Below are 27,627 nucleotides of genomic sequence, written 5' to 3' on the forward strand. Positions count from 1 at the left end.
CCTACGGTGCTTGGGCCCTAATAATAATAATAATAATAATAATAATAATAATAATAATCCATCCAATAACAATAGGGTCCTTCGCACCCTACGGTGCTTGGGCCCTAATAATAATAATAATAATAATCTTTACAATAACAATAGAGTCCTTCGCATCCTACGGTGCTTGGGCCCTAATAATAATAATAATAATAATAATAATAATAATAATAATAATAATAATAATAATAATCTTTACAATAACAATAGGGTCCTTCGCACCCTACGGTGCTTGGGCCCTAATAATAATAATAATAATAATAATAATAATAATAGGGTCCTTCGCACCCTACGGTGCTTGGGCCCTAATAGTAATAATAATAATAATAATAGTAATCTTTACAATAACAATAGGGTCCTTCGCACCCTACGGTGGTTGGGCCCTAATAATAATAATAATCCATCCAATAACAATAGGGTCCTTCGCCCCCTACGGTGCTTGGGCCCAAATAATAATAATAATAATCCTTCCAATAACAATAGGGTCCTTCGCACCCTACGGTGCTTGGGCCCTAATAATAATAATAATAATAATAATAATAATAATAATCTTTACAATAACAACAGGGTCCTTCGCACCCTATGGTGCTTGGGCCCTAATAATAATAATAATAATCCTTCCAATAACAATAGGGTCCTTCGCACCCTACGGTGCTTGGGCCCTAATAATAATAATAATAATAATAATAATAATAATAATAATAATAGGGTCCTTCGCACCCTACGGTGCTTGGGCCCTAATAATAATAATAATAATAATAATAGTAATCTTTACAATAACAATAGGGTCCTTCGCACCCTACGGTGGTTGGGCCCTAATAATAATAATAATCCTTCCAATAACAATCGGGTCCTTCGCACCCTACGGTGCTTGGGCCCTAATAATAATAATAGTAATCCTTCCAATAACAATAGGGTCCTTCGCACCCTACGGTGCTTGGGCCCAAATAATAATCCTTCCAATAACAATAGGGTCCTCCGCACCCTACGGTGCTTGGGCCCAAATACTAATAATAATAATAATAATCCTTCCAATAACAATAGGGTCCTTCGCACCCTACGGTGCTTGGGCCCTATTAATAATAATCTTTACAATAACAATAGGGTCCTTCGCACCCTACGGTGCTTGGGCCCTAATAATAATCCTTCCAATAACAATAGGGTCCTTCGCACCCTACGGTGCTTGGGCCCTAATAATCCTTCCAATAACAATAGGGTCCTTCGCACCCTACGGTGCTTGGGCCCTAATAATAATAATAATAATAATAATAATAATAATAATAATAATAATAATCCTTCCAATAACAATAGGGTCCTTCGCCCCCTACGGTGCTTGGGCCCTAATAATAATAATAATCCTTCCAATAACAATAGGGTCCTTCGCACCCTACGGTGGTTGGGCCCTAATAATAATAATAATAATAATAATAATCCTTCCAATAACAATAGGGTCCTTCGCACCCTACGGTGCTTGGGCCCTAATAAAGTCCTGCCTCGAATACAAGCCTGCCCCAAATAAAGGCCTTTGCTTTGTGCAGCCTAAGTAAATAAAAGACCCCGGGCACAATTAGAGGATTTACGGTAATTGTGACCTAACCAATTGAATAGGTTAAATAATTGGCATATGGAAAATGTGTTTTGCCATTACAACTGCCGGTATAATGTGGTATATGCTGACGGTAAAGAGAGAGAGGAACAACTTTGAACAGAGTGTAGCTGTGGTTGAGTTTCTTAGTTTATTGTGTTTTGTTGTCTTTGTATATATGGTTTTTCCTTATTTTTACTGTATTTTTTTAAATACTTATTTCATGTTCATTTTGTCACCTTTTTTACCTGGTTTGGATTTTGTGGAATTCTAGCACTGTAATCTTGCATCAAAGTGCTACTGCGGTGGAGCCATTCTTTTTTTGTGGAGCCTAGACACAGCCAGCTTGGCCCGTCTTAGACAACATCTGGCGTCAGAAGTGGGATGGCCAGCCTCAAGTCAGTGCAGCCTGTGAGGAGGAGGATGGCCCTTAGGTCCCAGAAGGTGAGGCTTCCAGACATTAAGGAAGATGAGGCCTAGGATACCATAGAGGGATACGGGTTTTTGAGAACCAGAGAGCATGCCCAAAAACCAGCACTCCACAGCTGGTGCCTCCCAGACCAGCTGCAGCACCCAAAGTAGATATGAGGCGACATTGGCTCAGGCGGTAAGAGCAGTTGTCTGGCAGTCAGAGGGTTTGCCGGTTCAATCTCGCCCTGGGTGTGTCAAAGTGTCCCTGAAGACACCTAACCCCCAACTGCTATGATGAGCTGTGTGTATGAAGATGCCCACCTACCAACAGGGTAAGGACATTGAGAATTACCTCCCGCAATTTGAATGCATGGCCAGGACTTTGGTGTGGCCAGAGTGGCATAACCCAGACGTGGGCGTGACATAAACCGAAAGTATGTACTGTGTGTGTGCATACTTGTGTGTCTATATGTTTGACTGTATGCAAGGCTCATGCGGAGGTTGGCTAACAATCTGTGGCCGCTGGTGGCCATTTACCTGGGTGGGGCACCATACACAACCATACAGTCTACAGCTCTGGCCAATAGATCTAATACAGTGCATCCGGAAAGTATTCACAGCGCTTCACTTTTCCAACATTTTGTTATGTTACAGCTTTATTCCAAAATGGAATAAATTCTTTTTTTCCCTCAAAATTCTACACACAACACTCCATAATGACAGGCATTTTTTTTAAATTTTTGGCAAATTTATTAAAAATAAAAAACTATGAAATCACATGTACATAAGTATTCACAGCCTTTGCCATGAAGCACAAAATTGAGCTCAGGTGCATCCTGTTTCCACTGATCAACCTTGAGATGTTTCTACAGCTTAATCGGAGTCCACCTGTGGTAAATTCAGTTGATTGGACATGATTTGGAAAGGCAAACACCTGTCTATATAAGGTCCCACAGTTGACAGTGCATGTCGGAGCACAAACCAAGCATGAAGTCAAAGGAATTGTCTGTAGACCTCTGAGACAGGATTGTCTCGAGGCACAAATCTGGGGAAGGGTACAGAAAAATCATCATGCTGTGGGGATGTTTTTCAGCGGCAGGAACTGGGAGACTAGTCAGGATTGAGGGAAAGATGAATGCAGCAATGTACAGAGACATCCTGGATGAAAACCTGCTGCAGAGCACTCTTGACCTCAGACTGGGGCGACGGTTCATCTTTCAACAGGACAACGACCCTAAGCACACAGCCAAGATATCAAAGCAGTGGCTTCAGGACAACTCTGTGAATGTCCTTGAGTGGCCAGCCAGAGCCCAGACTTGAATCCGATTGAACATCTCTGGAGAGATCTGAAAATGGCTGTGCACCGACGCTCCCCTCCAACCTGATGGAGCTTGAGAGGTGCTGCAAAGAGGAATGGGCGAAACTGCCCAAAGATAGGTGTGCCAAGCTTGTGGCATCATATTCAAAAAGACTTGAGGCTGTAATTGCTGCCAAAGGTTCATCAACAAAGTATTGAGCAAAGGCTGTAAATACTTATGTACACGTGTTTTCTTAGTTTTTTATTTTTAATAAATTTGCAAAAATTTCAAAAAAACTTATTTCATGTTGTCATTATGGGGTGTTGTCTGTAGAATTTTGAGGAACAAAATGAATTTATTCCATTTTGGAATAAGGCTGTAACATAACAAAATGTGGGAAAAGTGAAGCACTGTGAATACTTTCCGGATGCACTGTATATTACTTATTAGACAACAAAACATAGATGTTCAAGAATCACAAGCCATCAAAGACAAGACACAGCAAGACCTATTCTCTCAAATTAGGTAGTTATGAGTTAATATTGGTATTGAGTTAATAAATTCATTATGTTACATTATACCATGGTCTAGGTAAATAAAGCTATTTGCATTGAAAAATTGTGAACCGGCATCTGATATAACTGTGAAGTACATTAACGTTACATTGAAATATTAGCCAGCTCTCGTAATGTGTTGCTAGTTTGCTAAAGTTATGTGGCATCCTGAAATGGTTGTTTGTAAACAAACTCTCAATTAGCTATATTTTCCCCTGATACTGGCTATTTCCAACTCAAAATAGAGAAGCTGGCTATGTTGGCTCAATTGTGTTATATTTATGTAATGTGTGGTCCAAATTTTTTTTCTGAAACTGCGAATAGGCAAGAAAGTGCAAATAAGAAACCAACTTAAAATGCCTATTGACCAGGGGCGCAAAAATGTGCACCCTGCTAGGTTTTTGGCAGCAGCCAAATCCGTCACAAATACGTCACAAATACGTCACCCAAAAAAGAAAAATACACCCCTCCAATTGAACATCTGTGTTAACTTTATGTTACCATTTGTCACTGATGTACAGCTACTGCAGCCAATGTAAAAAATAAATAAATCAGATCACGGATAATGATCCAATTACTCATACAACACTTGTGCTCTGAAAAAAGCAAATCATTTCCAAACATAAGCCAAACTTGTGTGAGGGGGGTTTGGGCAGAGAAGACACACAAGGTGGTCTCATATCAATTGGAATGTGACACAACCTTGTAAGATACACTAAGTTCTGAATATTCGAATGAATCAGCCCACAGCTGTTTGTGCTGCATGCACACACACACAGAATGAATGGTTTAATCAGGAGCACAAAATAACATGTATAAGTGTATTAATTTGACACTGGCAGTACTTCTCCATTTCACCAAGCATAAGAATTTTGAATACATGTTTTGCTAGCACACAACACTTAAGCATGTATATGAGATATACTGATACACACAAAAATATATAAATGTCTAAATTAATTCATAAATTATTAATGCAAAGTATTTCTATTTCACTTTTTGCTTGTTGATTAAAACCATCTATGAAATAACCCCTCTCATAAGTACAAGTGCTTTTTATATGGTCAAAATATTTTTCTGCTCTATTGACATGCTCATCAATGTCATGAAGAAGTGACATCAGCACTGCCTCTTGCAGAGCACTTCCCATGGTCACCCAAAGCCAATTGGTAATGGGGGCAAGCAAAAGTACAAAAACAAATCATAAGGCCCAATGTAATCAAAATAGGAATAAGGATTTACACAACCTTGGCACCCCAGGGACCAAACAGTGAAGTTAGATGATCACTAAAAGAATATCCAGCACTCTTTGAGGTCCCAAAAGCATCTGTTATCCTATCGAAGGCATCAATCAACATGGTAATGTTGTCACTTGGGACCTAACCTCACCTTTATGGCCTTATTACAGAAGTATTCGTCAGTAGAATTGTTGGCCATCATCCAAGGCTGTTCACATAACTGCAAACATACAGTCTAATTCACGGCTGTAATCTGCATTGGGTAACATTCAGAACACCTTTTGCATCCGTTGCATTTTGTCCCATTGTCAGTACACACTTGGTTATATCCCCGGATACCGGATTGTCGTAGAGGGGCAGTTGTTCATTGCTAGACAATTCTGATGGCAGGCAGGCCAAACAGGTGCCATTATGGTGCATCTTGGTGTCAAACAGCATGCAGTCGTACCATACATTGTCCTGCCAGTCTGGGGGAGCTCCGAGGTCAGCTGGAGTGTACCAGCAGAAATAACTTTGTGGTGTACTGCTGCCTTTTCTGGATCATCGGGATGTAGTGAAAAGAGCTGCAAGCAAGTCAAAAAATCAGAGCCCTTCACATGTACAGCAGGCAAGACGCCTGAATGGCCCTTGATTTCTGCTTGTTATCACTCCTCCTTGGGCTCAGGTACAATTTGGTGATGCGTGGAACCAGATGTCTCTCTCCGCCACTAGCAGCACCTGGTAGAGCCCTCTCCACCGGGGTTGATGCCAATGCTTCCTCCTGAAATCCTTTACCACCACCCAATCTCCTGGTTTTATGGAATGCTGGGGTTGTGTGGCCGTATCTGGAAGGCCCGCTTTCACCTGGGAGTGAATAGATCTGAGAGAGAGGATTAATGCTCGACAGTGTCTTACCATATACTCTTCTGCTCCATGCAAGGTGACCTTCGCTGGTGCCAGGACCTGAAAAGGTGCAGGCATGGGCCTGCCCATTAGTACTTCAAAAGGTGAGAGACCTATAACAGAATTATTTCTGCCATGCATTGCCAATAGCACAGAGGGTAGAGCAGACACCCAATCTGTTAAGATATACAGCCCGGCATACAGAGGTACTTGCCATACGGTGAACGCCCTACATTGTAAATGAAGCCATGAAGAGTGTAGAACTTGGCAGCTAAGGATAAGCGGTTTCATTGTATTAGCACTGAGCCTGTTCAATCGTAAAAGCTAGTCATGTTGACATTCTTGACCTCAGTGTCTGTATGACCATATCACAAAACACAATCTAATTTTGTCTGCTCCATTGTAATTTCTCTTAGCCACAGACCTCGCATCGCTGGTTTGTGCTTTGCACTTTGGAAATAAAATAGCTTCAAATAAATTCTTTACCAATTCATTGTGGAATTCATTAATTGGAGTCATGCCAGCTGTAATACAACACCTTTGTTTCCAGAGCACTCAAAAATCATGTACTACTCCAAATGCATATCTGTGTACACTTTTACCTAGGTGACATGCTCTGGTAGGCGCAAACAACTCCACGGCTTGGGCGGACAAATCTGATAGCTGTCTAGCACTCTCCACCACTCCATGCAGTGTTACTACTGCATAGGCGATGCGTGGCTCTCTGGTGTCAGGGAGACGCAGGGCTGATCAGTCTACAAAATTACTCAGCATTCTCATTAGGTTCTTCAGTCAGGTCAGGCCTAGGAGACAAGGCTACTGTTATTACAGACAAACAATCATGTGGTTCACCATCATCTTCTGTAGGGAGAAGGGTAGCAGTTTTGAGTACAGTACACCTTTTTAAAGTAACATGAGGCAGAGTAAGCAAAACATTATTGAAGTAATTCTAGCTGGAGTGAGATGAGCCCTCTTAGCCTGTCATAGAATAGCATGAACTGCATGTGGGACATGTACAGTGAGGGGAGAATATAGCACAATGTCATGCAAAGCTTGAACTGCCTCCACAGCTGCAGCCACAGCTTAGAGACAGTAGGGGAGGCCCCATGCTACTGCATCCAGCTGCCTAGAACAGTAACCCATAGGATGTTTCCCCCCCCCCCCCGTGGCCCCATCAGAACAGAAGTCATGCAGCTGTTCTTTTCATCAACAGACAAGCTTTTTACAGTAGACGCCCAAGCAAGTTAGTTGCTTTAATTTCTGAACGGCATCAATCATGTCAGGAGTCCATGTCAGTCCGTCAGTAATTTTTTTTATCGAATTGCCATGAATGGCTTCCTGTAATGGGCGGACAAAAAAATAAGAAAGCCATCATCTGTTTTTTTCGTTGGCTTTGTTGCCTCCAGTATAGCTTTGATCCGGTCATCAGCCAATGTTTGACTGTTTACATTTAGCATGTGACCAAAATATAACACAACACACATACAAACTGCTTCTTGTGTATTTTAATTTCTTTTTGCAAAGAAATAGTAATTCCAATATATCTGCTTTGCATGCCTGCTCAGAAGGAGCACATGAAAAAAGATGTCTACACATTGAATTCAAGTGTTCGCTTGTGTCAGTGCCTTGGTGGTGCACAGCTAAAGCAACGGATCTTGATGCAGGCATCAGTTTGTTACAGTTGCACCTGCCGCTCCCAGGGTGGGGGTAGGGACTCGGTAGGGACTATAGGATCACCGTATACAGTAGAGCCCTGATTGCACTCACCTCAGAATTACGGTCACAGGAACTTGAGATAGGGGCGGCAAGGATGGTGCAGTGGGTAGCACTGCCGCCTCACAGCAAGGAGGTCCTGGGTTCGAATCCCCGTCGGCTGGGGCCTCTCTGTGTGCAGTTTGCATGTTCTCCCCGTGTCTGCGTGGGTTTCCTCCAGGTACTCCGGTTTCCTCCCACAGTCCAAAGACATGCAGGTTAGGCTGATTGGAGAGTCTAAATTGCCCATAGGTATGAGTGTGTGAGTGAATGGTGTGTGTGCCCTGCGATGGACTGGCGACCTGTCCAGGGTGTATTCCTGCCTTTCGCCCAATGTATGCTGGGATAGGCTCCAGCCCCCCTGCGACCCTGTTCAGGATAAGCGGGTTCAGATAATGGATGGATGGATGGAACTTGAGATGATGTGGCTTGTAGAAGGCATATCACTCTCTCATATCCTGATCCTCCTGTATCTATAGCAACATGGGTGAGTGGAATAGATAGGGCACAATTGGCTACCAAACTGGGAGAAAATGGAGAAAAATCTATAACAAAATAAAGAAAATAAATAATCAAAAAATGATATACATATACAGTGCATCCGGAAAGTATTCACAGCGCTTCACTTTTCCCACATTTTGTTATGTTACAGCCTTATTCCAAAATGGAATAAATTCATTTTTTTCCTCAAAATTCTACACACAGCACCCCATAATGACAATGTTTTTTTGAAATTTTTGCAAATTTATTAAAAATAAAAAACTAAGAAATCACATGTACATAAGTATTCACGGCCTTTGCTCAATACTTTGTTGATGAACCTTTGGCAGCAATCACAGCCTCAAGTCTTTTTGAATATGATGCCACAAGCTTGGCACACCTATCTTTGGGCAGTTTCGCCCATTCCTCTTTGCAGCACCTCTCAAGCTCCATCAGGTTGGATGGGGAGCGTCGGTGCACAGCCATTTTCAGATCTCTCCAGAGATGTTCAATCGGATTCAAGTCTGGGCTCTGGCTGGGCCACTCAAGGACATTCACAGAATTGTCCTGAAGCCACTGCTTTGATATCTTGGCTGTGTGCTTAGGGTCGTTGTCCTGCTGAAAGATGAACCGTCGCCCCAGTCTGAGGTCAAGAGTGCTCTGGAGCAGGTTTTCATCCAGGATGTCTCTGTACATTGCTGCATTCATCTTTCCCTCAATCCTGACTAGTCTCCCAGTTCCTGCCGCTGAAAAACATCCCCACATTGGCCAGGTGATGAGCGGTGCCTGGTTTCCTCCAAACATGACGCCTGGCATTCATGCCAAAGAGTTCAATCTTTGTCTCATCAGACAAGAGAATTTTGTTTCTCATGATCTGAGAGTCCTTCAGGTGCCCTTTGGCAAACTCCAGGCGGGCTGCCATGTGCCTTTTACTAAGGAGTGGCTTCCGTCTGGCCACTCTACCATACAGGCCTGATTGGTGGATTGCTGCAGAGATGGTTGTCCTTCTGTAAGGTTCTCCTCTCTCCACAGAGGAACGCTGGAGCTCTGACAGAGTGACCATCGGGTTCTTGGTCACCTCCCTGACTAAGGCCCTTCTCCCCTGATTGCTCAGTTTAGACGGACGGCCAGCTCTAGGAAGAGTCCTGGTCGTTCCGAACTTCTTCCATTTACAGATGATGGAGGCCACTGTGCTCATTGGGACCTTCAAAGCAGCAGAAATGTTTTTGTACCCTTCCCCAGATTTGTGCCTCGAGACAATCCTGTGTCGGAGGTCTACAGACAATTCCTTTGACTTCATGCTTGGTTTGTGCTCCGACATGCACTGTCAACTGTGGGACCTTATATAGACAGGTGTTTGCCTTTCCAAATCATGTCCAATCAACTGAATTTACCACAGGTGGACTCCGATTAAGCTGTAGAAACATCCCAAGGTGGAAACAGGATGCACCTGAGCTCAATTTTGAGCTTCATGGCAAAGGCTGTGAATACTTATGTACATGTGATTTCTTAGTTTTTTATTTTTAATAAGTTTGCAAAAATTTCTAAAAAACTTATTTCATGTTGTCATTATGGGGTGTTGTGTGTAGAATTTTGAGGAAAAAAATGAATTTATTCCATTTTGGAATACGGCTGTAATATAACAAAATGTGGGAAAAGTGAAGCGCTGTGAATACTTTCCGGATGCACTGTATATGAGACGGGTGCGTGGGGGTTGGACCCAAAATGCACGACTCAGAAACAATAGTTAAATAAAGTCCCGTTAGGGCTTTATTCGGGACGAGTCCCAGGAGCGTAGTAAACACAAGCAAAGTCCATACACAAAGATCCAGCCAAACAAATATAAAACAAACAAAAAGCACGGTGCCGAGGGAAGAGGCAATCTCGTAGTCGGTAGACGTGCAGGGAGGTCCGGTAGCAGGAGAGCTGTCAGCGGGGCAGATGAACAGGCGGACGGCAGGCAGAGGCGTAGTCGTGGGCGAAGCGGGAGTCGAAACCATGAAACAATCAGCGGGGCAAAAGTACAAAAACGGTAGGCGAGGACGTAGTCAAAAAACAAACGATGGTCACAAAACAGAAATCAATAAACTATGGTCGGTAAACAGGCTTGGATCGTAACGTGTAATCAAAACAGTAAATGCTCAAGAGTTGCGTGGAAAACAGAGGCAGACAATTTCGCAGTGAACAGTTGCGCGACTGGGCTATAAATGCAGGTGTAGACAGGTGTAGACAATTAGTTAGAGCGTAGCAAGGAAATGGAAAACAGGTGCGATGGATGACAAGTTTAACAAGGAGATTAGTAATCGTTAGTAATAAACCTATCCTGCCCTAGCATTAGTAAATTAGTAAATGACATGCACGAGAAACGTAAGGTAACATGAACACATGATTAGTTTGTTAGTCTCTACCCAATCCTGATCTAGCGTTAGTAGTTTTAGTAAATAGACAAATAGAAACAATTAGGAAGTGAATGACAGAAGGAGAGAGAGAGAAAAGGCGGAACGCAAGGTTTGCGGAAAAACATGTAAAAGTGTATGCATAAACCGTGACCAGTTAACGTAACAATAAACATAAATCAAAACATGACACAACGCGAAACTAAGACGATAACCACTAAACATAACTAGGTAATAAAATCGTACGAAAACATAACTAGACATGACAAGAAAATAAATCGTAACGAGACATAACTAAACAACATGACGAACCTAGACAACATAATACATGATAAGACACTACGTGACTAAGATAACATAAATAAACATAAATCAACATAAAACATGGCGAGACAGACCTGAAACGTGACAGTATAGGCATATACACTCACAGAGCACTGTATTCGGAACATTTTTACTTTATTACGCCTACGTATTAATGCGATTACCTAATCAGCCAATTGTGTGGCAGGAGTGCTCTGCATACAGTCATGTAGATATGAGTCAGGAGCTTCAGTTAATATTCACATCAACCTTCAGAATGGGGAAAAATGTGATCTAAGCGACTTGGACCGTGGAATGAATTTTGGTGGCAGACAAGGTGGTTTGAATATCTCAGAAACGGCTGATCTCCTGGAACACACACAACAGTTTCTAGAGTTTGCAGAGAATGGTGCAAAAACATTTCTAGAAATGTCTGGGCAGCTGTGTTGACTGTGATTTCTGCTGGGTGGCTTACGCCCGTTGTTTTCTGTTATTTAAATATTTACCAATCAGCCACAACATTAAAACCACTGACAGGAGAATTGAACAATGAACAGTAACAGTGAAATTGGCTGGTGAATTTTGGGATGAATTAAAATGTTTTCTGCCCTTCCTGTGCTCATATCAAAGGAAACTCTAAGAAAGTTTGCTGAACAAGATCCTCATTTAAAAACTTTTAAACAAAACCATTATACACATTAGATTTTTCTCTCTCTCTGAGTTAACATTAGCTTGCTTGCTAACAAGGTCCAATAACACTAAAACTTAACAAAAGCTCCAACATGCCTGGGTATTAATGTGCAAAGAAAAATATTTTCTCACCAACTGTCCAATAAAAGGAAATGCCCCTCAGTAAGTGAGGAGGTTCTGACAGGCGCCTCCCTGGATAATATCTTATCTTGGGCGGCCTGTAGCGTAGTGTTTAAGGTAAATGACTGGGATATGCAAGGTCGGTGGTTCTAATCCCGGTGTAGCCACAATAAGATCCGCACAGCCGTTGGGCCCTTGAGCAAGGCCCTTAACCCTGCATTGCTCCAGGGGAGGATTGTCTCCTGCTTAGTCTAATCAACTGTATGTCGCTCTGCATAAGAGTGTCTGCCGAACTTCCAATAATGTCTACACCCCGCTCCATCATGCATACCCTGGTTTCCTGGAAGGGAGCCCAGCAGCAAGTATAGGTACTTCTCGACTCCGGGGCCGACTCCAACTTCATGTCCCCTACTTTGATCAGTCAGTTGAAGACCTCTCCGCATCACTGGTGTTCTTCTGGCTGAATTCGACTACATCACCTCCCCGTGGAGATCCTGGTGCCTGGTAACCATCGTGAAGAGGCGTCCTTCTACATCATGAAGTCCTCTCATGGTTCCCTTGGTGCTGGGCAGACCCTGGCTACTGTTACAACCTGCAGATCGACTGGGTCCAGGAGACGATTACCGGCTGGCTGTCATGTCTCCTGTCTCCACTCTGCTTCCAGCCCTTTGGCTCCTGTTCTGCCAGAGATGGGGCTTCTCTGGGCAGAAGCAGCTCGGGGACTGGAGACGGGGCTTCTTCGGGCAGAGTAAATAAGAATTAAAAACAATAACAACAATAAGTTAGAGGAAAAAGAACAATTAAAACAGTCTGCAAAGATTTAACTATATATAGCGCAGAACATATCTGCTGGGAGTTTGTTCCAGCTGTGTGTAGCATAGTAACAGAAGGCTGCCTCTCCATGTTTTGTTTTAACTCTTGGAATAGCACTGACTCACAGTCTTTTATCCTGCGGACCGAAAAGAATTATCTCTTTGTTTTATTCTTGTTTAATTGCAGAAAAAGTTTCTGCATCCAGGTGTTAATATGTTCGATGTATTGATGAGCCTATTGGACCATTATTATTAGAGAGCTATGTTGTTGACATTATTGTTAATGATTTCAGAGAAAAAAAGGCATTTCTAAATTGTAAAAAGGAAGTGTCTCTTTATATATGTCATAGTGAATTTGAAGGTTTGATTTTCGCCATCTGTGCTCTGCCTTTCGGCACTCACTCTTCATAGCTTTTACCTACATAGCATTTCTCCATGGACCAGAATTTTATTTAAAATAAAATGGCATTCATATAGCATCTTTATCCAAAATGCTGTACAATTGATGCTTATCATTCACACACACACACCAACGGTGATTGGCTGCCATGCCAGGCACCAACCAGCTCATCAGGAGCAATTGGGGGTTAGCCGTGTTGCTCAGGGACCCTTCGGCAAACCCTTCGGTGGGATCGAACCAGCAACCCTTCAACTGCCAGACGTCTGCTCTTACCTCCTGAGCTCATGTCGCCTGAATTTAGTCCTTACAGGTGCAATAGTATCAATAATTTCACTAATTTCTTTAAAATGATCCAGAAGATCGTTTACAGTTGCCAAGGTGGGGGGTTCAAGTCAGAGAAAAGGCCTCCATAAACAATTCAGTAGTATTTTCATTGATAAACTGATTATGAGTTGGCTCATTTACGTGTTGAGACAGTTCAAAAGTATTCAGTAGCATGGAGTGTTCTTTAGCGGAAACGAAATGTATGCGCGGTGCGTACAGGATTACGGCTGCTGGCGCCACTGTCTCCAGCCACTCACTATAATGCTAAATCGTACAAGGTCTTTTGTCATTACAATAAAGAACACAACACAATTTTTAAACGAGAATATTTTTTATGCTGAAAGTGAATGTAAATATCAATGGGCTGGTAGTATTACAATGGCTCACATGGAAGCAGTCGGTTGGCAGTCAGAGGGTTTCCGGTTCGAATCCTGCCCTGGGTGTGTCAAAGTGTCCCTGAGCAAGTCACCTAACCCGCAAATGCTCCTCATGAGCTGGTTGGTGCCTTGCATGGCAGCCAATTGCTGTTGGTGTGTGAGTGTGTGTATGAATGCAAAATGAGATGTTTGTTTCAGATTAATGGATAAAAGGCTAGTCATTTTGGAGACACTAAGAAGGGGACAACCAAAGTCTCAAAATATTTCTAGTACAATAATTGAGTCTCAAGACAAAAAACAGTTATAAAATCTTAACATAATAGGAGGGTTAAATCTTAGAAAGATGCTAGATTCAGGCAAGCACATATCACATACTGTAGGATAATTGAATATTTATCATATGGCAATGTTGGTTATTTCTCTCTCCCTTCAAAGAATTGCATTGTAGCCATCTGGTTGAGATGTTATCAATGTTCCACTTAAGCAAGAAACTCTATCTGTATTTCAAAAATATTTTGCGTTGCAAAATTAAACGAGCAGCAACAAGATCATGCATTAGCTCTTATGGTCAATTTATTTCCTCTTTAGTAAACAACACTGATGATAAAAGACTCTTCTCTCTCCGCCATAAATGTAGCAGTTCTCTATCACAGATGCTTGAACATAGTTGTATACTGTAATTATTTTCAGTAAGCTTACATTAGGTGACTGGATAAGAAAGGACATTTTAAGATTGCCTGAGAAAAATACTAGATCATTTGCACCTACCGCCACACAGTAAACAGAAAACAAAACTGTCCATGATAGTGCTCTTTTTTATTTATGCTATTTACAGTGGTGTGAAAGTGTTTGCTCCCTTCCTGATTTCTTATTTTTTTGCATGTTTGTCACACTTAAATGTTTCAGATCATCAAACAAATTTAAATATTAGTCAAAGACAACACAAGTAAACACAAAATGCAGTTTTGAAATGAAGGTTTTTATTATTAAGGGAGAAAAAAAATCCAAACCTACATAGCCCTGTGTGAAAAAGTGATTGCCCCCCCCTGTTAAAACATAACTTAACTGTGGTTTATCAAACCTGAGTTCAATTTCTCTAGCCACACCCAGGCCTGATTACTGCCACACCTGTTCTCAATCAAGAAATCACTTAAATAGGACCTGCCTGCCAAAGTGAAGTAGACCAAATGATCCTCAAAAGCTAGACATCATGCCGAGATCTAAAGAAATTCAGGAACAAATGAGAAAGAAAGTAATTGAGATCTATCAGTCTGGAAAAGGTTATAAAGCCATTTCTAAAGCTTTGGGACTCCAGCGAACCACAGTGAGAGCCATTATCCACAAATGGCGAAAACATGGAACAGTGGTGAACCTTCCCAGGAGTGGCCGGCCGACCAAAATTACCCCAAGAGCGCAGCGACGACTCATCCAAGAGGTCACAAAAGACCCCACAACAACATCCAAAGAACTGCAGGCCTCACTTGCCTCAGTTAAGGTCAGTGTTCATGACTCCACCATAAGAAAGAGACTGGGCAAAAATGGCCTGCATGGCAGAGTTCCAAGACGAAAACCACTGCTGAGCAAAAAGAACATTAAGGCACGTCTCAATTTAGCCAGAAAACATCTTGATGTTCCCCAAGACTTTTGGGAAAATACTCTGTGGTCTGACGAGACAAAAGTTGAACTTTTTGGAAGGTGTGTGTCCCATTACATCTGGCGTAAAAGTAACACCGCATTTCAGAAAAAGAACATCATACCAACAGTAAAATATGGTGGTGGTAGTGTGATGGTCTGGGGCTGTTTTGCTGCTTCAGGACCTGGAAGACTTGCTGTGATAAATGGAACCATGAATTCTGCTGTCTACCAAAAAATCCTGAAGGAGAATGTCCGGCCATCTGTTTGTGACCTCAAGCTGAAACGAACTTGGGTTCTGCAGCAGGACAATGATCCAAAACACACCAGCAAGTCCACCTCTGAATGGCTGAAGAAAAACAAAATGAAGACTTTGGAGTGGCACTCACTCCAATGTGGCTGAATTACAACAATTCTGCAAAGATGAGTGGGCCAAAATTCCTCCGCAGCGCTGTAAGAGACTCATTGCAAGTTATCGCAAACGCTTGATTGCAGTTGTTGCTGCTAAGGGTGGCCCAACCAGTTATTAGGTTTAGGGGGCAATCACTTTTTCACACAGGGCCATGTAGGTTTGGATTTTTTTTCTCCCTTAATAATAAAAACCTTCATTTAAAAACTGCATTTTGTGTTTACTTGTGTTGTCTTTGACTAATATATGAATATGATAACAATATATGAAACTATGCTCGTATCTGCCCGACTGACGCATTGTAAACGGCATCAGTGCAGCGCAATTTGTCCGACTGTTCACCATATTATTTATGAGAATACATTTAATAACATGAAGTATTGTTTAACAATTCTTCTACATATTTGAGGGATTATTTTACAACAACATCTCCGTTTATATTTATCATCCTAAATCATATTTTTTGGGCACTCCAGGGAGCATCAATCAAACAGCTGTTTGTTTATTCGTTGTAAGAGAGGCTTTTATCCGTTTTTGCAAATTAACTCTTCGTATATGATACGTGAGAGGTAATATTTCATTACATTACATTGCATGGCATTTAGCAGACGCTCTTATCCAGAGCGACGTACAACAAAGTGCAAATTAAACACAAGAACAAGTGCAAATAGGACCTGGGAGGACAGTATAGTTCCGAGTTCTAGTGTAAACATGCAGAAAATCAGAACCCTTTTAGAGTACAATCAACAACAAACTATTTCGATTTATTTTACATTACATTACATTACATTACATTATTGGCATTTGGCAGACGCTCTTATCCAGAGCGACGTACAACAAAGTGCATACCCATAACCAGGGATAAGTTCGCTGAAAGACCCTAGAGGTAAGTACAATTTCAACTGCTACCTGTACAACAAAGAAAAGGACAAGGGCCTTTTTTTTTTTTTTTTTTTTTTTTTTTGAACAAACAAACAAACAAACAAACAAACAAACAAACAGAGCAAAAGTCACCAAAGGTAACTATCCAAACACTGCTTACCTAGCCAACTAAAAATACCGATACACAAAGCAAGTCACAGAGACAACAATTAAGGTTCACAGGGAGGTAGGGAGGGATGGGGAGAGGTGCTGCTTGAAGAGGTGCGTCTTCAGCTTGCGCTTGAAGGTGGGGAGAGATTCTATAGTTCTGCCAAGCGGCCTGTGGAGGCTGAACGAAGAGGTCTGGCAGGGGTGTAGGGTCTGATGATTTTTTGCAGATAAGCTGGGGAAGACCCTTTAACTGCTTGGAAGGCTAGCACCAATGTTTTGAATTTGATGCGAGCCATGACAGGCAGCCAGTGGAGGGAAGTAAGCAGGGGGGTGACGTGTGAGTATTTGGGAAGGTTGAAGACCAGACGAGCTGCTGCATTCTGGATGAGTTGGAGGGGTCTGATGGCGGACGCTGGGAGGCCAGCCAAGAGGGAATTGCAGTAGTCCAGGCGGGACAGAACCATCGCTTGGACCAGGAGCTGGGTCGAGTAGGGGGTGAGAAAGGGGCGGATTCTCTGTATGTTGTATAGGAAGAACCTGCAAGACCGGGTCACCGCCGCAATGTTCTCGGAAAGGGACAGTCTGCTGTCCATCACCACGCCGAGGTTCCTTGCACTGGGTGACGGCGTGAGTGTGGTATCCCCGAGAGAAATGGAGAGATCCAGATGGGGAGAGGTATTAGCAGGGATGAATATCATTTCAGTCTTGCCTGGGTTGAGCTTTAGATGGTGGTTGTCCATCCAGCTCTGGATGTCCCTCAGGCAAGCAGAGATACGGGCTGAAACCTGCGTATCAGACGGCGGGAACGAGACGAAGAGTTGGGTATCGTCCGCATAGCAGTAGTAGGATAGCCCATGTGCAGTGATCACAGGGCCAAGGGAGCGAGTGTAGAGAGAAAAAAGAAGTGGGCCAAGGACTGAGCCCTGGGGAACCCCTGTGGCGAGGGGCCGAGGTGTCGATACCGAACCAGCCCAGGCAACCTGGAAGGAGCGACCAGAGAGGTAGGACTCAATCCAGTCCAGGGCTGTGCCACAGATGCCCGTTGCTGACAGGGCAGACAGGAGGATGGAGTGATCCACAGTGTCGAAGGTAGCAGAGAGATCTAGAAGAATGAGGATAGAGGAGAGGGAGGCTGCTCGTGCGGCATGAAGTGACTCACTGACGGAGAGGAGCGCAGTCTCTGTCGAGTGGCCCGATCTGAAGCCAGACTGATGGGGGTCTAGCAGGTTGTTGTTAGAAAAGAAGGAAGAAAGTTGAGTAGAAGCGGCTCGTTCTATAGTTTTAGAAAGGAAAGGAAGAAGAGATACCGGGCGGTAGTTCTGGATGATGGAGGGATCCAGGGTAGGCTTTTTTAGCAGCGGAGTGATGTGGGCCCTCTTGGAGGATGCCGGAAAACAGCCGGAAGACAGGGAGGAGTTGACAAGGGAGGTGACACAGTGATATCTGTTGTATATCATTTTTGACTTCTCTCGTCGCCAAATGTTGTGTTGCACTTATGAAGGGAGAGAACCCGTATAGCGAGATTCAACAACACAACACTTTAATAAGTATAACAGGGACGAAGCACGTCCTTACAGCAGCCATACCCACTCCCGGCAAATCTTTATACCTTTTTAAATCCTGTTTCACTTCCCGTTTTCCTGGTCTTACATCACGAGCATTAAAGGCACAGTTTCTCATTTCTCCAGTTAATGTGCGTACGCATGGGTCAGAGTTTCCGTGGAGGACCGCACATTTTCCCGTCAAGTTCGTTTTTTATAAATGCCAAAGTTTGCTTAGAAAGTGGCGTACGCATTCTTTTGTGCCTACACAACGTTTATAAATGAGGCCCCTGGACTCTTCTTCGGTTGTTGTGGATATCTGTACCTCTGGCTTGTTGGACTGACCCCCTGGTTTTTGACCCTGGCTTGTTTTTTTGACTCCGCTCTGTCTGCCCCTGCTTTTGCTATTAAACCTGCCATTTTTTCTTCACCCCTGTCTGCTTTTGGTTCCTCTGTTCCCTCAGGCGTAACAGGAACATAACGTTCACTTTTATTGATTTTGAGATGGGACAGTCCTGTTCACTAATGACTTTTATGGAAGTAAACTTGCAGACCTGGGAAAGTCCAGGGTCTGGTGTGAATGGCGAGGACCCAGAACCATTGTGCAATGTGAATGGGTCAAATGTGGGTCGATCCTGGGTTTTCTGTGAAAGGGGTACAGTAGACAGATAGAGCCCGTCCATGGCAGGTATTTTTGCATTTTTTTCAAAGATGTTGTCCTTTAGCCATGAAGTAAGAATACAGTGTATAATATATTACTTTTTTGTGAGATTAGGTCCGGTGGAGAAGTGGATGGTCTCGGGCTTGCCTGTTGGTGGAGATAGCACATGCGCCTGGGTTGTGTGAACTAATCCGCACAGGTGCTTAGAATTTATTTTGTGTTGGTGTGGGTGCTCTCTCTCCATGCGACAACAGGGAAAATTGCGGAAAAGTGCTGCTCCTTCCCAGGACTGTGTGTGACAATTGCTTATAAGAAAAAAATATTCGACAGTTAGATTCAATGAATATAATAAGGCTCCAACCAACACTGCACAATGAAAACCAATTCAATTCATATAATTCATATGTTAACATTGTAAATGAAGTTGCAACCTTGGCCTAACCACTTCTAGGTAAATGATGCTATAATTGTGGAATAATGACCCTCCTCCCTACCTTTTACAGTGGGATGAAAAAGACAACTAGAATTGTTGCTCCAGTTAGAGGTAATAACACACAGGCAGTGTTATCTTCAAGCTGCATATTTTCTGTGGAAGGGAAATTTACTTGATATATACTTCTACACAGTGGTGGTGATATAGGCAGTGCAGCAGGGCCTGTGTCTCTCCGTGTCTCATATCAGTACAGCCGTTTTTTTACAGGTCTTTATAGTTACTGCTTTTTACTTACGATTCACCGGAAAATAACAAGCAGACAAGTGCAACAATGGTGTGTGTTTATACATTCTTAAATAAGCAAACTGATCTCGGTCATGGTTATTACACTTTCTTTGTAGAATCGTCTGTGATCATGCTAAATTTAGACCATGTGTCTGTTCTGCAGACAAAATGTTATATTGTCTAAACTATTTAATGAAATAATTTGTGGCAGGCTAATTAATTTTGTGTTGGTATAATTTTCTCATATGCAAAGAGTGCTGCCGGGAAATATGGTTGTTAGTCTAATGTGTAAAATATTGAGCGCTATTTAGCTGCCTGGTTTGAAAATGCCCTTAAAGCACAAAAGTAGTTTGCAGAAAAGAAAGGATAAAACGGACCAGAAGGAAAAGTTAGCAATGCTACCTAAACTGGATGGATATTATGGCACCCGGAGGCAGCGAAACCTTGCAGGTAGGATAGCAAGCTAGATATATATAGCCTACTGTACTTTTTCAGGTGAAAAGCTGGCAACATTTGGTTGAAAAGTGAAAGTTTTCTAGCAACTAGGACATAGCCATGCTATATCCAGGTAAATCCTGAGCTGTAATGACGTTAACCTAGTCTGTCAAAATGACTCTGAATCTATATTTCCACCCCCTCTCTCTGGAAATCTAGATTCAGGTTTTGCTCCCAGCAGTTACTGTGAATTACATTTGTTTGTTCAATTGCTGGACTGAGTTTCCACCGTGAACTCAGCGTTCCAACAATGTTACGTGAGGGGGCTGTTTTTAAAAACCTTATGACATAGAAAGTATAAATTGTATCGCTTAACATAGAGGAAGCGACCAAATAGCTGTGTGGACATTTCAGTGGCAAGTTTGGTCCGTTTAGTTTTTATCAACTGCAGGAGGAGTTACGTCCATAATAAGAATAAGACCAATAAGTACCTGCAATAAATAGAAATATACTGTTAATTGTTTAAATAATAATGAAAAAGACAAGTTAAAAGATAAAACAAAAGCTATGATTTCAAACATTAATTAATCTTTTATTTAAAAAAGCACATTTAATGAATTAGGCATAAGTGTGTGTGTGTAGGTTTATGCATTTGAGTGCACCTGCGTTGCGTGCACCACTAAAGAAAGAAAGAGCTAGCTTTTTGTTTTTCCTTCTGTCCCCACCCCAGGCTGTGCCCCTCCCCTTCCGTCCCTGTGAGACATGAAGGCACCCCTGTGGACCCTGGTGCTGTTGCTGTGCCTGTGTGTGCCACGACCCTGTGTCTGCCAGAGAGACTGTTTCTCCTGTGGGAAGCTCTTTCCCCAACACCACACCTTCAATTTGCTGGTGGGGCTCCCATCCCCATCATGTACCATCATCCATTCCATCCATAGGCACTTTGCCTGCTCATGCCCAACAGCCAAACACACTGCTGCCCCTCATACAACATATGCCCTCATTCCACATGTTGTATCCTTTAATGCCATATATTACACAAAAATGCATGAAAAATACGTGCTGTATGACACAGTTATTGTATTCCTCTCAAGCAACACGTTACCTCCTCTTATACAAGAAACTTCTTGATCTAATTGTCCCTCACACAACACACATTCTTACCTCACACAACTGACTGTCTCCCCTCACATTACTTTCTCAAAAGTGGGGTAAGTGACCACCTTTTGCCAGTACATGGCATCCGCATATAAGAAATGGGGAGTTAACAGTTAGGGAGTGGGCCGAATAGATTTAATATAAGCCAAGTCTCTGGCAAAGGTTTCATTTTTAATGCATATTTATAATGACCTATCAAGTATTCATTCAGTATTCAGGGTGTGCTGGCTTTTGTTGTTACTTAGCACTTAATTGATCAATTAAAGCAGTTATTTACACAGTTAACCCACCTCACCTGGTTTCTGGTCATTGTATTTAAGGTGAAAACAAAAACCAGCACACCCTGTGGCTCTCCAGGACATAAAATATAGTTTTTTGTGTTTTTGTTTGCAGCTATATGGGTTGCAGGTTGGTTGAGGATATATTTGGCACCTGCACTTCTGAAATGATTCTGGAGCCCCTGACTAACACCCTACTGGTGCCTCTCCAGTATTGATTTTCAGCACACAATTCCTTCAGCCCTCACTCTAACCTTTACTTAACACCTAACCCTTTAACACATCAAAAAAACACCTGTTGTATCTGCACCCATGCACAACTATGTAGCAACTAAAGTGCGGTTGATTTTGTGAGGGCATATTTGTGTTCCTGTTTTAAACTGAATTCCAGCCATTGAGTTGTACCTTGGATTACAATTCCCAGCAAGTTACGAGGAGAAGTATTACAGAAGTCTGTGAAGTATTACAAGTATGGAGAAATAATGATGATTTTCTAATGATTGTTCTGACCCAAACAGCTGTGGCTGCCCTGATTCAGTAATCTTTCCACACAATTACACTGAGTGAAATATCAGCTGGTGAAGTTGGCAGTAATTGACATACAGGTTGGTTTTGGTTGAATATAGGCCGGTCTCCCTTGGGTCCTTTCTTCATGAAATGAGTGATTCCTTCCTAACTCAGAGAAGTCCCCCTGGTATCCTTGTTTAATTTATGCCAGATAATTTAATTTCCAACAATAAATAAGCACTGGTCACCCCTTCCTGCTGACAAGGGTTTTTTTGCACAAGTGACCAGTTGACACATTTCAGAATGTATTGAAACTGAGAAATCTGATGTGAACACTAACCTTTCTGGATCCAGGTTAGTGGGTTCGGTCTGCAGGACTGGTTTTTCAAACAGGCATCTTCCAACACTCCCTCAAGAATATTGATCCACACTCCAATTCGCATTATGAAGTGTACTGCTTGCATGCATTGGTCAACATTTCTAAACCAATCTCAGTGCCATTTTGCAGGTGGGCTACAATCGCCACAGGCTTGCCAAATACTGACTTTGGTATAGCTATTTTGCACCATGTTGTGGATACCCCGAAAGAATTGCATAAAGAATTTTCTTTTTCAAAATAACACATAAGATTTGAAAATAACATTATATCCAACAGATCTTGACACAAGACCCCTCATCCCCTCATTTTGAGGCATGCCTGCTTTTTATACTTTCATGGTTGTAGAATCTATTGCATAAGAATTCCAAATCTTGACTATGTCCCATAACATAGGGAGACCCTTGCTCTGTTGCCAACTACACAAGTGAAGCTGGCCAGGAATTACAGACTTATAACAATCAATATCCAATTGCTTGTGTTTGAAATTTTAAAAAGGTTAACAGGCCACATACTGAAAAAAATTATTTAAGGGTAGACGCTGTTAATGTAAGCTAAAAATGTTAGTTTGGCATGGGTAGTTGATAGCCTGCTGTCAGTAGAAGCACAATGACTTATCTCCAGTTTACAGTGCATCTGGAAAGTATTCACAGCGCTTCGCTTTTTCCACATTTTGTTATGTTACAGCCTTATTCCAAAATTGATTAAATTCATTTTTTCCTCCAAATTCTACACACAATAGAGATTTTTGCTAATTTATTAAAAATAAACAACTAAGAAATCACATGTACATAAGTATTCACAGCCTTTGCCATGAAGCGATGTTTCTACAGCTTAATTGGAGCCCACCTGTGGTAAATTCAGTTGATTGGACATGATTTGGAAAGGCACACACCTGCCGATATAAGGTCCCACAGTTGACAGTGCATGTCGGAGCACAAACCAAGCATGAAGTCAAAGGAATTGTCTGTAGACCTCTGACACAGGGGAACAAATCTGGGGAAGGGTACAGAAAGATTTCTGCTGCTTTGAAGGTCCCAATGAGCACAGAAGCCTCCATCATCCATAAATGGAAGAAGTTCGGAACGACCAGGACTCTTCCTAGAGCTGGCCGTCCGTCTAAACTGAGCAATCGGGGGAGAAGGGCCTTAGTCAGGGAGGTGACCAAGAACCCGATGGTCACTCTGTCAGAGCTCCAGCGTTTCTCTGTGGAGAGAGGAGAACCTTTCAGAAGGACAACCATCTCTGCAGCAATCCACCAATCAGCCCTGTATGGTAGAGTGGCCAGACGGAAGCCACTCCTTAGTAAAAGGCACATGGCAGCCCGCCTGGAGTTTGCCAAAAGGCACCTGAAGGACTCTCAGACCATGAGAAACAAAATTCTCTGGTCTGATGAGACAAAGATTGAACTTTTTGGCGTGAATGCCAGGCGTCATGTTTGGAGGAAACCAGGCACCGCTCATCACCTGGCTAATGTGGGGATGTTTTTCAGCGGCAGGAACTGGGAGACTAGTCAGGATTGAGGGAAAGATGAATGCAGCAATGTACAGAGACATCCTGGATGAAAACCTGCTCCAGAGCACTTTTGACCTCAGACTGGGGCGACGGTTCATCTTTCAGCAGGACAAAGACCCTAAGCAGACAGCCAAGATATCAAAGGAGTGACTTCAGGACAACTCTGTGAATGTCCTTGAGTGGCCCAGCCAGAGCCCAGACTTGAATCTGATTGAACATCACTGGAGAGATCTGAAAATGGCTGTGCACCGACGCTCCCCATCCAACCTGATGGAGCTTGAGAGGTGCTGCGAAGAGGAATGGGTGAAACTGCCCAAAGATAGGTGTGCCAAGCTTGTGGCATCATATTCTATAAGGCTGTAATTGCTGCCAAAGGTGCATCAACAAAGTATTGAGCAAAGACTGTGAATACTTATGTACATGTGATTTCTTCGTTTTTATTTTTAATAAATTTGCAAAAATTTCAAAAACTTATTTCATGTTGTCATTATGGGGTGTTGTGTGTAGAATTTTGAGGAAAAAAATGAATTTATTCCATTTTGGAATAAGGCTGTAACATAAAATGTGGGAAAAGTGAAGCGCTGTGAATACTTTCTGGATGCACTGTATATTATTCAATTCAATTCAATTGTATAGCGCTTTTAACAAAGGGCCTTTGTCACAAAGCAGCTTTACAGAGAAACCAGGCCCCAAGAGCCTAGGCCGACAGTGGGAAAGAAAAACTCCTTGACTAACACTAAGAAACCTTGAGCAGAACCTGATTCAGTTGGGGAACCCATCTGCCGCTGGTTGACACCAGTTTGTAGAAAGAATGGTTTTAAACAGATAAGAACCAATATGTCTGGGTAAGATGTCTTTACTTCTTACCTTATCATTGGACAAAGAGCAACGGTGGATGTTCCTGGCCAGAGAGGAGCTAACCAAGGCTGTCACCATTAGTGTGGCCAGTACAGCCTTCGCCATACTACTTCTCTTAAGTATGGCCATACAACTTTTTGTTCAGAAGTGAAACATTTTGTCATTGGTAAATTATGTGAATGAGTGGTCCCTTGTCCGCTCGCCCACTCCTGGTCCATCCGCTGTGTTGCGACTGACAGCTGAAGGGGCACGATCAGATTCTTTTCAAGAGCCAACTGCGTTAAGAATGCAGTTTGTAGTTATTCCAGTTAAGTTAGCCAGTTATAGTCCAAGTCTTCATTTCATTCAACCCAAAAACTACTGTATGTACTATAATTGGTTCATTTTAAATGGTTGAATCAAAGAGAATATTTGATTGAATCCTCAGCAGCCTGCCCAGTTGTACATATTGTTTGAAGTAGACTACCACAGCAGGTATTAATACATTGTGTGTTGGAAGCCTTGTCAGTGCATAGGTCAAGATAATGTTCTTGGTGCTTCTGTGAATTTCCTGTCTTTTTCGGCTTTTGCCAATCATTATCTCTTCTTTAAAACATAGTTTTTGGGTTGAATTTCCTGTCTTTTTTGGCTTTTGCCAACCATTATGACATTATAGTTGAAGTTATGGTAATTGTCCGGAAGCATTGCGCTTTCAGCTATCTTTTGGCTTGTGCCATTGCAAATGTTTTTTTGTTTTTTTACATTTGTTTTAAACTAACTAGTTAGTTATGTCACAAAACTAGTGCAAAAAGCGAAGAGATGAAAGAGATACATGCACTTTACTTTGTATAACTTGCAAATATTATGATACTAACTACAACACATGCTAGATGCCGAAAGCTGATCGACTTTAAAACACATTCAGTTATTTCAGGGTCACTTAGTGTGTGGCAGCAATTATTCCACAGGGTCAGTTGCAGTTGCTGTAGCTTCACAAATCAGTACCTTTAAATACAACAAAGTTAACCTCAAAATATCTGCTTGTTTGGAAAGCAAGATACATTTTTTCCCTGCATATATAATGCAGAATACTGCATTAGAGTGACCACTGATATAAAGACATAATCAGTAAATATAGGGTGTTACATACACCAGTCAGCCACAACATTAAACCCACCTGCTTAAATCAGTTTTTTCATGATTAAAAATTCTTTAAACTGTATAACCTTGTCCATAAACACTTAATATGTCATTATATGTTATGTGTACTTATATAAGCAGATAATCATAACTGAATTACATTCAAAAGTTTAATTTCTAAATTAAAATTGAAATCCTGTAAGCTCACTGGGCCAGGGGGTGCATTGTTTTATTTAAATATCTTGGTATGTACTAGTGTTCATGATTGCATCTTAACAGGTGCTCCAGGACATGTCAAATTTTGAAAAAATGATGACCACCCACCATATTAAAAATGCATCCATCTAATCCTACATCAGTTTCACCCTTCTTCCCTTACATGGCACTGCATGCGGTGAAACTTCTGTAAGGTTGCGTGAGCATATTAAGTTTTTTCTTTCCAGCTTGCCGTAGCAATATTGCCCAAAGTGAAAAAAAAAACAAAACCCAAAAAACCCCAAAAAACAAGGATAAAAACCAGAATTTCAGACCTGGCTTTAACTCTCAGAGGCACTAGGGGGATGGCCAGCCTTATTACAGAGCATTGCAGGACGCAATTATCGTTTTACACAACATTGCTTTAATAGGCTACGCTGAGCTAATGGCTCTCCTCTGTGTGTCTCTCTGCTGCCATCTCCTCTGTTGGCAGGTTTGTTTGGTGGCATGTGAGGACAAGGTCTCCCCAGTGCTCACCTGGGATCTGTGCCGACAGGCAGCTGAGCAGCTGCAGTTGCCCTCCCGGCCATTGGGGTGCGAAAATCTGACAGGCCAGGAGGAGGCTCAGGCCCTACTGCCAGCAGACCTGGGGGATGGTGGGTTGCTGTACTCAAAGGCTCTGGACCGCTTTCGTCATGTGGTGCAGACCCTGAGTGCTGACCAACCAGGCAGAGAGAGGCAAATGGCCAAGCTCAGCTCTGCATTCCGTTCCCAGCAGCTTGGACCTGCTGAGGAGGAAGGGTTGGAGGAGCAGGAGGGAGATGAGCAGAAAGAGGAGGTAGAAGCTGAGGTGGGTGCTGAGCATGAGGGGGCTGCCATGAGATTTTCCAAGCGCTTTGTGGGATTCCTAAAAGGCAAGCATGGATACAGAAAGCTGATGGAACCTGGGCGGCCCCTGTACAAGCGCTATGGTGGCTTTATTGGGATCCGCAAGTCGGCCCGCAAATGGAACAACCAGAAACGCTTCAGTGAGTTCCTCAAGCAGTACCTGGGCATCAGCAGCCACTCCAGCAAGTACAACAGCCTCTCAGCAGATTTCAACCGACAGAATGAAGTGTAACAGCCAACTGGGGTCCCACCCCCAAAGCCACTAATATCCCCTTCCTTAACTCAAAACAACAGTCAATCTTACAAATTGAAAGTTTACAATTGTCTTGTTTTTTTTATTAATTAATTAATTTAAATTCCATCCGATTTATAAATTCTTTAAAAATACTGTTTGAATAATTTTTTAAAAAACATCCAAAGCTTTCTGTCACAGTCAGTATGAAGATATTAGAAGCCCACACTGTAGCATTGTGTAGATACAACTGATTACCCCTCCAATGATGCATCTGGTGAATAATTACATAATTAATACATTATATGAAAAGTGGATCATTTTCTCATATTTAATATTATGTACACAGAACCTACATTCCTGAGTTTTTCATAAAATCAAATAAAGTACTTGGTTTTTCTTCTACTGACTGGAC

At 42.3% G+C, this 27,627-nt stretch overlaps 1 protein-coding gene across 1 annotated transcript; it reads left to right on the forward strand.

The window, feature by feature from the left end:
* The first annotated feature begins 20,851 nt into the window (after positions 1–20,851).
* LOC133128844 (prepronociceptin-like) lies at positions 20,852–27,478 on the forward strand. The gene is made up of 2 exons (XM_061242651.1): positions 20,852–20,977; positions 26,586–27,478. Exons 1-2 carry the CDS (start codon positions 20,852–20,854, stop codon positions 27,210–27,212), a joined length of 753 nt encoding a protein of 250 aa, XP_061098635.1. The 3' UTR covers positions 27,213–27,478.
* The last annotated feature ends 149 nt before the right edge of the window (positions 27,479–27,627 follow it).

Source organism: Conger conger, chromosome 5 (assembly GCF_963514075.1).
Source record: "Conger conger chromosome 5, fConCon1.1, whole genome shotgun sequence".
Lineage (NCBI taxonomy): Eukaryota > Metazoa > Chordata > Actinopteri > Anguilliformes > Congridae > Conger > Conger conger.

Coding starts and splice junctions, on each gene's coding strand:
- LOC133128844 (XM_061242651.1), top strand. CDS start 20,852: ATGAAGGCACCCCTGTGGACCCTGGTGCTGTTGCTGTGCCTGTGTGTG. Junction 20,978..26,585: donor ACCACACCTTCAATTTGCTG/GTGGGGCTCCCA, acceptor CTCTGTTGGCAG/GTTTGTTTGGTGGCATGTGA.